The following is a 15,388-nucleotide window of genomic DNA, read 5'->3' as shown; positions in this document are numbered from 1 at the left end:
TGGAGAATCTCCATATTCTGAATATTTGGTTTGTTTTGTTTTCTGTAGGCTTCTGATGAAGTCTTATTGCAGGTTTATCATCCAAGGGAGCCCCTTCACTTCAACAGACTATTAGATCCAGACTTTCAGCCACCTTATTCTGAAGTGGACCTAATAGGATTTGTGGTTTCTGTTGTGAAAAAGAGAGGTAATTATAGCTTTTTATTGATTAATTTGAAAAACATTGTCTTTTAAACTTTATCTTCCTAATGACTAATTGAATCTTCCAGTTAACTGGAATTTGCTAACTAGTGATGTGAAAGGACTCATCTTTTAATCTCTGATTAAGGAAAAGCAGTTCTGCATTATTTTCAAGGTAACAGCATGCATCCCATTCTGTGCAACTTATTTTAAAGAAATGTTTTTGCAGGATAGTAGTAATTACTATCAAATAATTATAATCTGCTCAATTAGCAGACCATATAAACCTCCAACATCTTCAGCTTTTATTGCTTCCCAGCATCTTAGCCAAATTTCTTTCTTTTACTCTTCAATGTGACAGCACATTCTTTCCATATATTTTATCTATATCATACCCTTATCTGCCTGAGTACTGCATGTGATCACAGCCCAGCTTCAGTCCCTCTGTACTCACAAAGCCTTCCATTTCTTGATGACTTACTGTGTCCCAGGCACCTCAGCCTCGGTTCTAACTCTTTCTGCCACTCCAGCCATTGTGACTCTGTCCTTGCTGTTACATCTCAGAGCCTGTGCTCTCGCCGCTCCTTCAGTCTGTGGTCAAATATATCCTCTCCCTGACCACTCTTCCCAAAAGAAAAGCACCCCCTCTGCTCTCCAGCCCAGCACTCTCTCTCCCTTTTCCCTGCCTCACTTTTCTCCATAGCATTCCTCAGCACCTGACAATGTGTGCTTATGCTTTTCTCTCCTTCTTTAGGAACATAAGCTCTATAAGGACAAGGACTTTATTATTGCTATTCCCCCAGTGTATGCAAGATAGGATCTTAAGGGTAGATTATTACTGTTATTGTTGTTTTGTTTTTACCAAACATGATTTCTCCCTTCCTCAGTTCTTTGGCTAAAATTTACCATTTTCATTTCGTTTTTTAAGAAGGCTTCAAATGTACCATATTCCATGAGATCCTCACACTTTCAAAATGTGTATACCTGCTGCCTTAATTTTGAGATTACATCTGGGCTGTATATAGATTGAGCATCCCTAATCCAAAAAATACAAAATACTCCAAAATCTGAAACTTTTCGAGTACCAACATAACACTCCAAATAGAAAATGCCACACTTGACCTCATATGATAGGTAATAGTCAAATGTAGTACATTAAAGATGCTATATAAAATTACTTTAAGGTAGCTAGGCATGATGTAACACACCTGAAAACCCAGTTACTCAGGAGAATTGAGGCTGGAGGATCACAAGTTTGAGGCCAGTATGGGCAACTTAGTGTGACCTTATCTCAAAAGGAAAAAAAAGGGACATAGCTCAGTGATGGAGCACTCATTGCATTCAATCCCCAGTACCACGATAAAAGAGAAAACATACCTTCAGGCTACATGTATAAGATATGTAAGAAACATAAATGGATTTTGTGTGTAGACCTGGATCCCATCCCAAAGATGCCTCATTATGTTTATGAAAATATGCAAAAAATCCAGAACACTTCTGGGTCCTGCACTATAGATAAGGAGTACTCAGCCTGTGAAATATTATGGGGTCATGCTTTTTCCCTTTCCCTTGTTTTGCCATGGAACAGTTTAGAACTGGCCTGATTTTTCCCTAAATGGGGAATTTTCCTAAATGACTGATTTTATTTCAGAATACCTAATGATTTGTGTTTTGAAGTCTAAAATCTTAACTGTGTATTAGTAAAAGCTTTCTGTATACCATTCTCTTGGAACATAGATGTTATTTTATTCTGCAGATTCAGTGTTTTATATATTTCTGGGAAATTTTCTGGTTTTGAGCATATCTTTATTAGGATCCCTACTTCAGCAATACCAGTTAGCCCTGGGTTGGATTACTTTTACTTTTACTTTTACTTTTATGTCATTGCTTCTATCTTTTTTGTCCTTTCCATCTTTATTCACCAGAATTATAACCAGCCTTTGTGTCCTTTTTTTTTTTTTTTTTTTTCCTGCAATACGCTGTGTATGTCTTGTTCCTTGTTATTTATCTGTTCCATTGTGATGATCTGTTACTGTGCTCAGTTTATTTCTTTGGTCCTGCAGTCTTTTCGCCTTGAAGAGCTATTTATCATCTTATATGCAGGCATACATTTTATTGGCTATTCTCTTACTGAGTTCTGTAGCTTGAATCAGTTATGAATTGGGAAGTTTTCTTCCATTCTTTGAGTTTTATTTTTTAATGAGTTACACTTATTGCTTTTTGCTCTCTGCCCTTTTAAAAACAAATGGTTCTTTTTAGTAATATATAACATTAGATTCATTTCAACATAATTATAAAAACATGGAATACAGTTTGCTCTAATTCAGTCCCCAGTATTTCCTATTTCTTTTCCCACCTCTCTCCACCCTGTTCTTTTCCTTCTACTCTACTGATATTCCTGCTCTTTACTTATAAGTTTTTTTATTAGTGTCTTGTGAATATACATGACAGTGAGAGTCACTGCAATATGTTCATGTATGTACCTAGGAAGGTCAGATTCATTCTGCTGTTCTTCCCTTATCTCTCCCTTCCCCTTATCCCCCTTCATCTACTTCACTGATCTATTTTAATGAAATACCCCCTTTTCCTTTCTTTTTCTTTCTTTTCTCCGCTATTTATTTGCCTGTCATCCAAAATCAGAGAAAACATTCAGCCTCTATGTACCCATTTTTTAATGAGTTTTGTTTGGTCATTTGTGTTTTACTGCTTTGTGGGGTTTTCATTGGCTATTGTTAATATGCTCTGTTGTCACCATACCATATAAGTTCATCTTGGTCGTGCCATGACTCTCCACACATCTTATTGTTCTATGGGAATAGGCTGTAAGGGACCTGAGGGTACAAACAGGGAAATGAGTTGGAGACTATTGGGAAAACTTAGGTTAGAGATGATGATGGGCCAGACAGAAGTACTAGACATGGCAGGAAGCAGTTAGATCCTGATTGTATTTTGAAGGTAGAGGGACAGTGTGGGATGGTCTGAGCATCTAGAAAAATAGAGTTGCCGTTCACTCAGAGGGAAAGACTGCAAGAAAGCACATTTGTGGCGAAATTCGGAAGTTTGGTTTTGGAAGATAAGTTTTAGGTCTTATTAGGCATCTCAGTAGAGGTGTCTACTTGACAGTTGGTTATTAGGAGTCTTCAGGGAAATAGTAGAGAAGAGATCCAAAGCCTGAGTCAAGCACTTTGATGCCCAGAAGTGGAGGAGATAAAAAGGAACCAGTAAAGGGAACAGGAGAGCAGCTAGAGGGGTGGCAGGAATGCTGAGGACACTGTGGGATCCCAAAAGCCAGGAGATGAGAATTGCCTGGTGTTAGAGTGATCACGTCTATGAAATGCCCTTTGGCAGCATTGACAGTGAGGTGAGGACTCAGTGTTGACCCCTGGCTTTGGCACTGTGTCGGAGCCTGCGGGTGGAGCGGTGGGAGTGCACAGCTGAAGTGAACAGGGGAATGGAGGGGAAAGAGCATAGGCAATGTAGGCATCGCAAGGACGCCTTTCCCATGACTTTATTGAGGTAAAATGGAAGTACAGTAAAATGCACATGTTTGAAGTATGCAGTTTCATCAGTTTTGACATGTATGTAACCAATAGAATCAATTTATTTTTTAATTTGAAATAATGCAGACTATTTCCTAAATGATTTATTACATTAGAAATAACTTTAATATACATATAGAACCCCACCCCCATGTCAACTATTTCAAAATTAGTGGCACACTTATAAATTATCTCAAAGGGTAAGGAAAAAAGCACAAGAAAAGTAAATGAAAAGTGCTTTGAACTAAGTGATAACAAAAGCTTAAAATATCATCAGGATCTCTGGTACAAAATCATACTTAGATGAACATTTATAACTTAAAGTACTTGCTGGAATAACAAATTATTTTCAAATTTTGTAGTAGGAAGGAAAAAAATAAGAGTAGGAGCAAAAAAAATGAAATAGAGAAGAAATAATACAGCTAAAATTTGATAAAAAACAAGTCTAATCAAGAAAAAAGCGAGAACACAAAAATTAATATCAATAGGAAAGAAGCTATCAAAATAACCCTCTAGAGAAGCTAAAAATATATTAAGGTAATATAATCGTATGCCAGCATGCAATAGCTTACTTAACAATGTCTATGTTAGAGAAGAATCTGTGTGCTGCTGAGATTATTGTAATCTATTTGGTTCTTGAGATTGAGAAGGGTTTGTTTGATGTACATAGATGCTCTATTGTTTGGGACATAAATATTTACAATTGTTAGATCTCGTTGACATATAATTCTCTTAAGCAGTAGGAGATGGCCTTCTTTGTCCCTTCTGATTAACTTTGGCTTAAAGTTCACTTTATCTGAGGATAGAAATCCCTGCTTGTTTACAAGATCCATGTGAGTGATATGTTCTTTCACATCCTTTCACCTTCAGTCTGCGGATGTCTTTGCCTATAAGGTGAATCTTTAGGAGACAGCATATTGTTGGGTCTTATTTTTTAATCAAGTCTGCCAGTCTGTGTCTTTTGATTGATGAGTTTAGGTCATTAATGTTATTATTGAGGTGTGATTTGTGTTCCCAGTCATTTGGGTTTATTTCTAGTTTTTAATTTGAATTCTTATCTTCTTTGAGTGACTATTCCTTTAGTGTAGTTCCTCCCTTTGCTGGTTTTCAATTTTTTCTTTTTTTTCATTTCCTCCTCATTGAATATTTTGCTGAGAATATTCTGTAGTGCAGGCTTTCTAGTTGCAATTCTTTTAACTTTTGTTTATCATGGAAGGTTTTTATTTCACCCTCAAATCTGAAGCTTAATTTTGCTGAATATAGGATTCTTGGTTAGCATCCGTTTTCTTTCAGAGCTTGGTATATGTTATTCCAGGACCTCCTAGCTTTGAGGGTCTGGGTTGAGAAATCAGCTGAGATCCGAATTGCTTTCCTCCTATACATAATCTGATATTTTTCTCTCTCAGCCTTTAAAATTCTATCATTATTCTGTATGTTAGGCATTTTCATTATAATGTGCCTTGGTGTAGGTTTGTTGTTATTTTGTATATTTGGGGTCCTGTAAGCCTCTCGTATTTGATTTTCCATTTCATTCTTCAGGTTTGGGAAATTTGCTGATATTATTTCATTGAAAAGAGCATACAGTCCTTTGGTTTGTGTCTCTGTGTCTTCATCTATCCCAATAAATCTTAAATTTGGTCTTTGCATGTTATCCCATAGTTCTTGGAAGTTCTGTGCATGGTTTCTTAACATCTCTCTGTGGTCTATTTTCAAGATTATATATTTTGTCTTCATTACCTGAGGTTCTGTCTTCCAAGTGGTCTGGTCTGTTGTTGATGCTTTCTATTGAATTTGGTTTATTGTTTCCTTTATTTTGAGTATTTCTACTTGTCTTTTTTTTTTTTTTTTTTTTCAAAATCTCTGCCTCTTTATTGAAGTTATCTTTCACTTCCTGTATTTTCTCTCTGATTACATTTCTTACACCGTCCTTTACTTCCCAATTCAGTTTATATACATTCTAAACTCCTCTGACATTTTTCCACTGGTGATGCTGGATTCTGTTATTGGAGTATCTCGTTTTGCTTGGGACGATTTGTTGCCTTGCTTATTCACGTTGTGTGTTTATCCATCTAACATTATGGATGTGAGGCGGTAGAGTTTTTACCCTGTGGACTTACAGTGTCCCTGAAGGTTTCCCATACCTCAGTGCATAGGGGGAGACAAATAATAACCACCACCAGTGTAAACAGTATACTGCATCAAACCAAATAGTTCCTACTATGACATCTACAACATTAATTATCACAATAAACAAACGATATGCTTGGTTATTGCCTGCAATAAAAACAGCAAGTTTGCAGGGTTTATAATTTCAAATAGTGGCCAGGGAGAGAACAGAAGTGATATAGGATGTGATGTGTATAAGGGAGGAGGAGAGAAGTAGTAAAAAATTAAAGGAAGAGTGAAAGAGAGAATAATAGAGATTGACTATTAGCAGAAGAGAGAATCAAGGGGGAAACAGGAGAAAACAATGTATATAAAGTAAAAATTTTAAAACAAATTAAAAATAAAAACAAAAGAATACAAAACAAAACCAAAATATACCAATCAAACATTCTAGTTCACAAAAAAGTAATCCATGAAAAATAACTGGCTTCAAAAATGCTAATGTGAGAAAAAAACAAATATGAATATGTATAAGTGCCCATGTACAATTAAATAGAGAAAAAGATTTTTTAAAAAGATTTTAATGAAAAGTTAAAGAATTCTTTCCATTGGAGTTCAAAAGAGTCTCAGCTTCTCTTCTCCTCAGTTTTAGGTGGGGTTTTAGGTGGGGTCTTCTGGAATGTGATGCTCCACTCCACCTTCCGGATTGCTGGAGGAAGAGAGGTAAATCCCACAGGCGGATCGCCTGGGTAGGGTTTAGGCTTAGGCAGGCTCCAGGCTCGTCACTGAATGCCAATTCAGCACACCTTCAGCACCCAGTACCATCCCACCAACAGAGTAAAACTGTTCCTTTTTCTGCACATCCTCTCCAGCATTTATTATTTGTATTCTTGATGACAGCCATTCTGACTCACATGAGTTGAAATCTCTGTGTAGTTTTGCTTTGCATTTCCCTTATTGCTAATGATGTTGAACATTTTTTCATATATTCGTTGGTCATTTGTATTTCTCCTTTTGAGAAGTGTCCATTTAATTCATTTGCCCATTTTTTATTGGGTCATTGATTTTTTTTGGTGTCAAGTTTTTTTAGTTCTTTATATATTCTAGACATCAATCCTGTGTCAAAAGAGCTGCTAGCAAAGAATTTCTCCCATCCTGTAGGTTCTATCTTGACATTCCTAATTCTTTCCTTTGCTGTGCAGAAGCTTTTTAATTTGATGCTATCCCATTTATTAACTCTTGGCATTATTTCCTCAGCTCCAGGGGTGCTGTTGAGAAAGTTATTGCCTGGGCCTACATGTTGGAGTGATGACCCTACATTTTCTTCTAGGAGTTGCATAGTTTCTGGTCTAATTTCTAGGTCTTTTATCCATTTGGCGTTGATTTTTTGTGCAGGGTGAGAAATAAGGCTCAAGTTTCATTCTACCTACGGATAACCAGTTTTCCCAGCATCATTTGTAATAAAAAAGACTGTCTTTTTGGAGGAAGCCCTTCCAAACTCATTCTATGAAGCTAGTATCACTGTGAAACGAAAACTAGACAAAGACACATCAAGGAAAGAAAACTTTAGACCAATATCCCTTGCGAACATAGGTGCAAAAAATTCTTAATAAAATACTGGCAAATTGCATACAAAAATACATTAAAAAGATAGTGCGTCATGATCAAGTGGAGTTCACCCAGGGATGCAAGGTTGGTTCAACATACAGAAATCAATAAGTATAATTCACCACATCAATAGACTTAAAGACATGAATCACACAATTATTTCAGTAGATTAAAAAATGCATTTGACAAAATACAGCATTCACTTATGTTCCAAACACTAGAAATACTAGGGATAGTGAACATACATCAATATTGTAAAAGCTATATATGCTAAACCCAAGGCCAACATCATTCTAAATGGAGAAAAACTGAAAGCATTCCCTCTAAAAACTAGAATAAGACAGGGGTGCCCTCTTTCACCACTTCTATTCAACACAGTCCAACTCTGGCCAGAGTGATTAGGCAAAAGAAAGAAATTAAGGGGATACCAATAGGAAAAGAAGAGCTTAAACCATCCCTATTTGCCAATGATATGATCCTATATTTAGAAGACCCAAAAAACTCCACCAGAAAACTTCTAGAACTCATAAATGAATTCAGCAAAGTAGCAGGATATAAAATTAACACCATAAAACAGTTGTGTTCCTATACACCAATGATGAATCAGATGAAAAAGAAATTAGGAGGACTATCCCATTCACAATCACCTCAAAAAAAAAAAATGCTAAGGAATCAGTCTAACAAAAAGAGATGAAAGACTTGTACAGTGAAGACTACAGAATACCACAGAAAGAAATTGAAGAAGATGTTACAGGATGGAAAGATCTCCCATGTTCTTGGATAGGCAGAATTAATATTGTCAAAATGGCCTTGCTACCAAAAGTACTGTGCAGATTTAATGCAATTCCTATTAAAATTCCAATGATGTTCTTCACAGAAATAGAAAAAGCAGTCACAAAATTCATTTGGAAAAATAAGAGGTCCAGAATAGCCAATGCAATCCTTAGAAAAGTGAAGCAGGATGTATCACAACACCAGACCTTAAATTATACTACAGAGCTATAGTAACAAAAATGGCATGGTATTGGCACAAAAACAGACATTAAGACCAATGGTACAGAATAGAAGACATAAAGACAAATCCACATAAATACAGTTATACTAGACAAAGGTGCCATAAACATACATTGGAGAAAAGATAGCCTCTTCAATAAATGGTGCTGGGAAAAACTGGAAATCCATATGTAGCAGGATGAAATCTAACTCATATCTCACCCTGCCCAAAATTCAACTCAAAGTAGATCAAAGACTAGTAACAACTAGAAGAAAATGGAGGCCAGCACTCCATCATTTCAACTTAGGAACCAGCTTCCTCAACAGGACCCCTAAAGCATAAGAAGTAAAATCAAGAATCAATAAATGGGATGGTATCAAATTTAAAAAGCTTCACAGCAAAGGAAATAAGAGTATGAAGAGAGCCCACAGAATGGGAGAAAATCATTTCCACCTGTACCTCAGATAAAGCATTAACTCTAGGATATTTAAAGAAAAAAACTTAACACACAAAAAAAACCCCAATCAATAAATAGGCAAAGGAACTTAACAGACACTTCACAGAAGAAATATGAATGGGTCTACAAATATATGAAAAACTACTCAACATCTCTAGCAATTAGAAAAATGCAGATTCAGACTACACTGAGATTTCATCCCACTCCAGCCAGAATGGCAGTTATCAAGAAGACAAGCAACAACAAATGTTGGCAAGGATGTGGGAAAAAAGGGTAGACTCATACATTTCTGGTGGGACTGCAGATTGGTACAACTACTCTGGAAAGCAGTGTGGAGATTCTTCAAAACACTCAGAATGGAACCACCATCTGACTTGGTTATACCACTCCTAGGTATATATCCAAGGCAGTTAAAAATAAGCATACTATAGTGATGCAGCCACATCAATGTTTATAGCAACTCAATTCACAATAGCCAAGCTATGCAACAAACCTAGGTGCCCTTCAACAGATGAATGGATAAAGAAATTGTAGTATATATACACAATGGCATATTACTCAGCCATAAAGAAGAATGGCTCTATGACATTTGCCTGCAAATGGATGGAACTGGAGACTATCATGCTAAATGAAATAAGCCATCCCAAAAAACCAAAGGCAAATGTTCTCTCTGATATGTGGATGCTAACACAAAACAAGGTGGGTAGGAGGGGAAGAATAGTTCAGTGGATTAGACAAAAGGGAATGAAGGGAATGAGGAGGATAGGAAGTGGAAGGACAGTGGAATTAATCTAACATGACTTTCCCATATACATATATGAATACACCACAGTGAGTCTCTGCACTATGTACGCCCACAAGACTGGGATCCTAATTAGAGTAAGATACACTTCATGTTTGTATAAATATGTCACAATATACTATCATGTATAACTAAAAAGAGTCAAAAAACATAAAAGACAATGTTGTGGGGGAGGGGACTCTTTTTCTCCAGTGTATTTTCCAGCACCTTTGTCAAGGATCAGGTGACTGTAGATGGGTGGGCTCGTCCGTGTCTTCTGTTCTGTACCGCTGGCCTGTGTGTCTCCTTTAGGCCAGCCCCACGCAGTTTGTTACTGTAGCTCTGGAGTAGAATCTGAAGTCAGGTGTTGTGATGCCTCCAGCATTGCTTTTTTGGCTTAAATTTGCTTTGGCTGTTTCTGGGTCTTTTATCCTTCCAAATGAAGTTTAGAGCTGTTTTTTCTAGTTCTGTGAAGAATGTCATTGATATTTCGAGAATTGCATTGAATCTGTGTATTTCTTTTAATATGACCATTTTAACAATATTGTCTGCTTATTCATGAATATGGGAGATCTTTCTGCATTCTGAGGTCTTCTTTCTTCAGTGTGATTTTCATTGTTGAGGTCTTTTACCTCTTTGGTTAGACTTATTCTTACATATTTAAAAAAATTTTTTAGGCTAATGTATATGGAATTGTTTTCCTGATTTCTTTCTCAGCAAATTCCCTGTTGATGTATAGGAAAGCTATTGATTTTCGTATGTTGTAAATCCAGTTATTTTATTTTTATCATTAGCATATATTAAAATAAATAGGCATATTAGCAGTCCCTTACATTTTTAATTTATCTGATTTTTTTTTCATTCAAGGTCTTGCTCCTTTGGTCTATTTAACAGATGAATGTCATAATTTATTGGCAATAAAGTTTTGGATAGATCTTAATGAAGACATTATTAAACCTCATATGTTAATTGCTGCAAGCAACCTCCAGTGGAGACCAGAATCCAAGTCAGGAATTCCCACTTTATTTGCTGGAGATTTTTCCATGTTTTCTGCCAGTCCAAAAGAGGGCCACTTTCAACAGAGATTAAACAAAATGAAAAATACTATTGAGGTAAAATTACTTTCATCTTTGCCACAAATTTTGGTAGTAGTTTCCTATTTTGATGATCCAACATCAAAGAGAAATGGCTTTTATGAAAATTGCATAGTTAGTGTTTAAGATGAGGTTTCACCTTACATTAATTATCCATGAACTTGAGGAGATAAGGGAATGGGCAAATGACAGCTACCAGGGAGAAGAGAATGTCTTGAAGGGAATCGAGTTAAGAAATTGTGGGAAGGATATTCAGAGATACATACCTCACAGGCACCCTGGAAACTAGAATCAAGAGTATGAGTTACCTGGGTTCATAGCCATTGGCAGTGTGAGTAGTTAATATGTAGACCACAAATTTGCATTTATACTCTGTATCTAGTATCTTACAGTTTATACCTCTTTGATTTCAATAAATCCCAAATAGAAGACTCTAAAATTACTCTCCTAGATCATATATGCATTTTATGTTTAAATTTCTTTATAAATCATGTACTAATAATGTTCACTGAGTGCTTACTGCATGTCAAGCCTTGTTCTAAGCCCAAGTCATTTAATTCTCCCCAAAACCCTATGAAGCAGGAAGTGTTTTTTGCATTTTATTGATGAGAGACAGAAGTTAAATAGCTTGTCTTTTGTTATATGACAAGTTGGAAGGACCACGATTCACACTTAGGCCCTCTGAACTCTAAACCCTTTAACTACTAGACAGTGCTGCCTCCCTGTAAAAACTTGCATTTGTAAATTGATAACTAGTGAAGAATTTATTTTTAAGAAGCTCCTTAATTCTGTAGTTTAATATTTGAAAGGTATGGTATTCAAAATTTGTGTAAATAACATTTTAAAAGCATCAGTAGCTAGCATAAAAGAATTTTGTGTTTGTATTTTACTTAAAGACCCATAATGCATAGTGAAGAATAACACTCCAATTTATCTAGTTTCTAAATTGTGGGTGGAAGTTGTGTTCATTGTTTGGTGCTCCTACAGGGTACCTACTATTTATATCCCAAATTTTTAAAGCTTCATAAAATAATCTTATGTATTGTTAGATGTGAAATTGCTGGTATTTGAGCAGTTGTGGCTCCTCAACCAGTTCCCTGTAGTTTAGCCTGTGTGTTGTTTCAGTTGGTGCTGCGACAGCCGTGCTGTAAGTGAGGCAGTTCTTGGGCTTCACCTCCCCGAGAGCTCACTGGGGGTGATGGTCTCCAGCTGTCAGGCACCATTTAGACCTGGAATGTGAGGCCCCGTCCTCCACTCCACATCCAGGATCGTGATACCTTGCTGGTGACTGGGAAGGTCTCTTACACCTCTTTCCTACACACACTCTCCCGTCCTTGCTGACTCCTCCTTCTGTTTCTCACTTCTCAGTCCCTTCTTTGAACAACTAGGTTCCTCTACATCACTGGCGTTTGTTTTGAATTTTTGTATTGGCATATTTGATAGTTGCTATTAAATTTTGGTTGTCTCATTCTTTGGTTCTGGTCTGAATTTATTATTTCTGGTCTTAAAGGAAATAACTTGCTGGAAACATTAATGTATGAGTTTATAACTTTTCCAATTTATTTTCTCAGAATATTGATACATTTTGCAATGATGCAGAAAAGAAACTTATGCATCTACTAAATGCAAATGATCCCAAGTGGTCTACCCCTAATAAAGAGTACACATCAGAGCCATACACTGCTCAAACAGCCCTTGGTACAGGAAAGAAGTTTTTGGTAAGTTCATGGAAATTTAAGAAATATTATATATGGGGGAAATGATATATTCTGATGCATATGTGATATGGTCAAATGTGATTAAAGTTAATTAGAAAGTGTCATTAATTGGTTTATAGCTGCTATTGGTTTAGGCTACTTGAAAATTATATCTTGTTTATTGAAGCAATTTTATAAAATTCTTTGGGGACATTTGGAGGCAAAGTACAAACAAGCGCTTTAATTTTTAGCATTCTAACTGCATGTTGGATTAAAAAGTCCTTTTGGACTGTTCCTTTTTGCTAAAAGAACTCTTCTTTACCATTAGGGTTCTTTTTTATTTTTTTCCCTTTTTCTTCTCAGTATTAGGCATCAACCCCCAGTGGCACTCTACCACTGAACTACATCCCCAGTTCTTTTTACTTTTTCGAGACAAGATCTAACTAAGTTGTGGATTGAACTTGCCACTTCCTGCTTCAGCCTCCTAAGTGACTAGGACTACAGACATGGCTCCCTTAGGGTTGTTTCTAAGCTCAGTGCAACTCATAAACTCACAGTAGATGCAAATCAAGCTAAAGCCTTTAATATGGCTAAATAGCTAACATGCTAAGTGTAGCTACATTATCACCTTTAATCCTCACAACAATCCTATGAGATCAAAGCTGTTATTACAGATGAGAAGACTGGCATTTAGAGAGGTTAAGGTCACAGAGCTAGAAAAGTATGTAGTAGGGCCAGGCAGTGTGTATACTTTAAAATTTATGTCTCTGTTTAATTTTAATGATAAAAAAGACAATTTTTGCTTAAATGGAACCCCCTACTTTTTCTTTTCCTATGATCACTCCTCATCTTCCTTTCTTTTCATGTAAATTCTTAGATCCTCTTATGCAAAAATTATTTCCTTCTGGCATAGGAATAAATATGAATTTTTCTCCAAATAATCTAATGTATTAGCAATTGGATGAATAAGAATGTAATATTTTTAAAGAAAGGTTAATTTGATTTTGGTTGAAATACTATTGCATAATTATGATAGGCTACTTTTTAATTAGTTTTTTTTAATTTTGATTCACTGTACACAAATGGAGTACAGGTATCGTCTGTCTGGTTGTACACAAAGTAGAGTCATACCATTTGTGTATTCATACATGTGCATAGGGTAATGATGTTTGCCTCATTCCATTATCTTTCCTTCCCCCACCCCCTTTTGTTTTATTAGATGTCTTCTCCTAATAGTGAGATAAATTACCAGAGTCCATTGTCACTTTGTACACCAAAAGGGAAGTCTACGTCCACACCTGTATCCACCCACATGACCTCAAAGTCCTGTTACAAAGGAGAGAAAGAGATTGATGACCCAAAAAACTGCAAAAAGAGAAGAGCCTTGGACTTCTTAAGTCGACTGCCTCTACCTCCACCTGTTAGTCCCATTCGTACGTTTGTTTCCCCAGCTGCACAGAAGGCATTTCAGCCACCACGGAGTTGTGGCACCAAATACAAAACACCCATAAAGACAAAAGAATTGAATTCTCCTCAAATGAGTCCACTTAAAAATTTCAATGAAATTTCTCTTCTGGAAAGTGATTCCATAGCTGATGAAGAACTTGCACTGATAAATACACAAGCCATTCTCTCTGGTTCAGCAGGAAAAAGTCAACCATCTATCAGTGAATCCACAAGGACTGCCCACTCCAGTTCAAAGGATTCTCTCAGACAGAAAAGACATTACACAGCATCCCTGGTCAAAGGACAAGAGAATTCTCAAAACAACACAGAAGAATATGAGACCAGATTCAGGACACAAGTACAATAAAGAATATGTCTAAGAGATTGTAAAGGCAACAAAAATGAAAAGACAATAAATTAGTTATTGACTCAGTCTTTCCAGTTTGTTCGACATGTACAGTTTCAAACTGCACATCAGTATTTGCATAAGAAGACATGAGATAGTTTCAGACTTACTTATTTGTCATAAAGACATTCTTTCCTTGATTCTATTTTAGTGTACTTTTATTTCAATTGTCTACCTTAAAACTGTATTTAGTAACTAAAACCAAAAAAATCTTGTTTAAATATTTGATTGGATTGAATCACTATAGTGTTATAAAAGTAAATAAACTCTTTTCTTTTGTCTGTGTCATTGTATAATTGAAACAAGGTTCTTAGTACAGTTATTTTGATTCAGGTAATTCCTTTTAGTTTAGTTCCTACTTTAGGAGTTTTTGGGGGTTTTTTTAAGAGGTAACCTACTATGAAATGGGTTTCATGTGCATAATGCATGTGTTGGTTCTGCTATAGTTCCATCCTATTCAAAAGTCAGGAAGAATAAAGACGCCACAGTAAGGGTTTTCTTCTGACCAGTTCTTCATCCTTAAGGCAGCATGACTACAAAGAAAAACGGAACCCTCAAGGTGGAGCCTTTGTATGATTCCAGTGTGACCTCTGAAATTACATTACTTCAATTAAAAATTCAAACACTAATTGAGAAACAGATCTATAATCTTTTTTAAAACAGTCATCCAGACTGTGGTTTCAGAGACTGTGTTCTTCTCACATTGGTGCTGCTTCTACCTGCTGTGTCCTCAGCGCCCTCACAGGACCTGGAACGCTCTTCCGTGAAACCCCACCAAGGCAGAGGTTGGCAGGTTGAATGAAGATGACACTGTTGTTACTTTCTTAAGTTTAATAGAGAAAAGGGATACGGCAAGAAGTTAATAGAATGAAGCAGCTCTTGAATCAGGTGGTGGTGGTGTTTTTTTTTTGTTTTGTTGTTTTTTGTTTTTTTTTTGCGGTACTGGGGATCAAACTCAGGGCCTTGTGCTTGCGAGGCAAGCACTATACCAGCTGAGAGTCAGGTGTTTTTAACATATCTTAAATTTATATGTAATATTTGTTCAAATCTAAACACATTTTGAAACTAAGAATAAATTCT

The 15,388-nt window shown here is 36.2% G+C and overlaps 1 protein-coding gene and 1 long non-coding RNA gene across 7 annotated transcripts in view; one reads left to right on the top strand and one right to left on the bottom strand.

Moving 5' to 3' along the window:
- BRCA2 (BRCA2 DNA repair associated) overlaps nucleotides 1–15,225 on the top strand; it is a 79,296-nt gene extending 64,071 nt beyond the window's left edge. For 4 of the 6 annotated variants that reach the window (XM_079137243.1, XM_079137244.1, XM_079137245.1 and 1 more), the window contains exons 24-27: nucleotides 49–187; nucleotides 10,533–10,777; nucleotides 12,331–12,477; nucleotides 13,676–15,225. In XM_079137243.1, the coding sequence (XP_078993369.1) occupies nucleotides 49–187; nucleotides 10,533–10,777; nucleotides 12,331–12,477; nucleotides 13,676–14,269 (1,125 nt within the window). In that variant the 3' untranslated portion in view covers nucleotides 14,270–15,225. Of the gene's footprint in view, nucleotides 1–48; nucleotides 188–269; nucleotides 356–10,532; nucleotides 10,778–12,330; nucleotides 12,478–13,675 lie in introns of those variants that run through there. The other 2 variants (XM_079137246.1, XM_079137247.1) reach the window with 2 other exon arrangements.
- LOC306659598 lies at nucleotides 43–4,308 on the bottom strand. The gene is made up of 3 exons (XR_013763347.1): nucleotides 2,938–4,308; nucleotides 1,389–1,465; nucleotides 43–169 (listed from the first exon to the last, which is right to left on the bottom strand). It is a non-coding gene; the product is annotated as an uncharacterized lncRNA (long non-coding RNA).
- Nucleotides 15,226–15,388: the final 163 nt, after the last annotated feature.

The sequence above is a fragment of the Sciurus vulgaris genome (genome assembly GCF_902686455.1).
Source record: "Sciurus vulgaris genome assembly, chromosome: 4".
Classification (NCBI taxonomy): domain Eukaryota; kingdom Metazoa; phylum Chordata; class Mammalia; order Rodentia; family Sciuridae; genus Sciurus; species Sciurus vulgaris.
The sequence above is the reverse complement of the archived record's forward strand: the minus strand, read 5'-3'. Positions and strand labels throughout refer to the sequence as shown.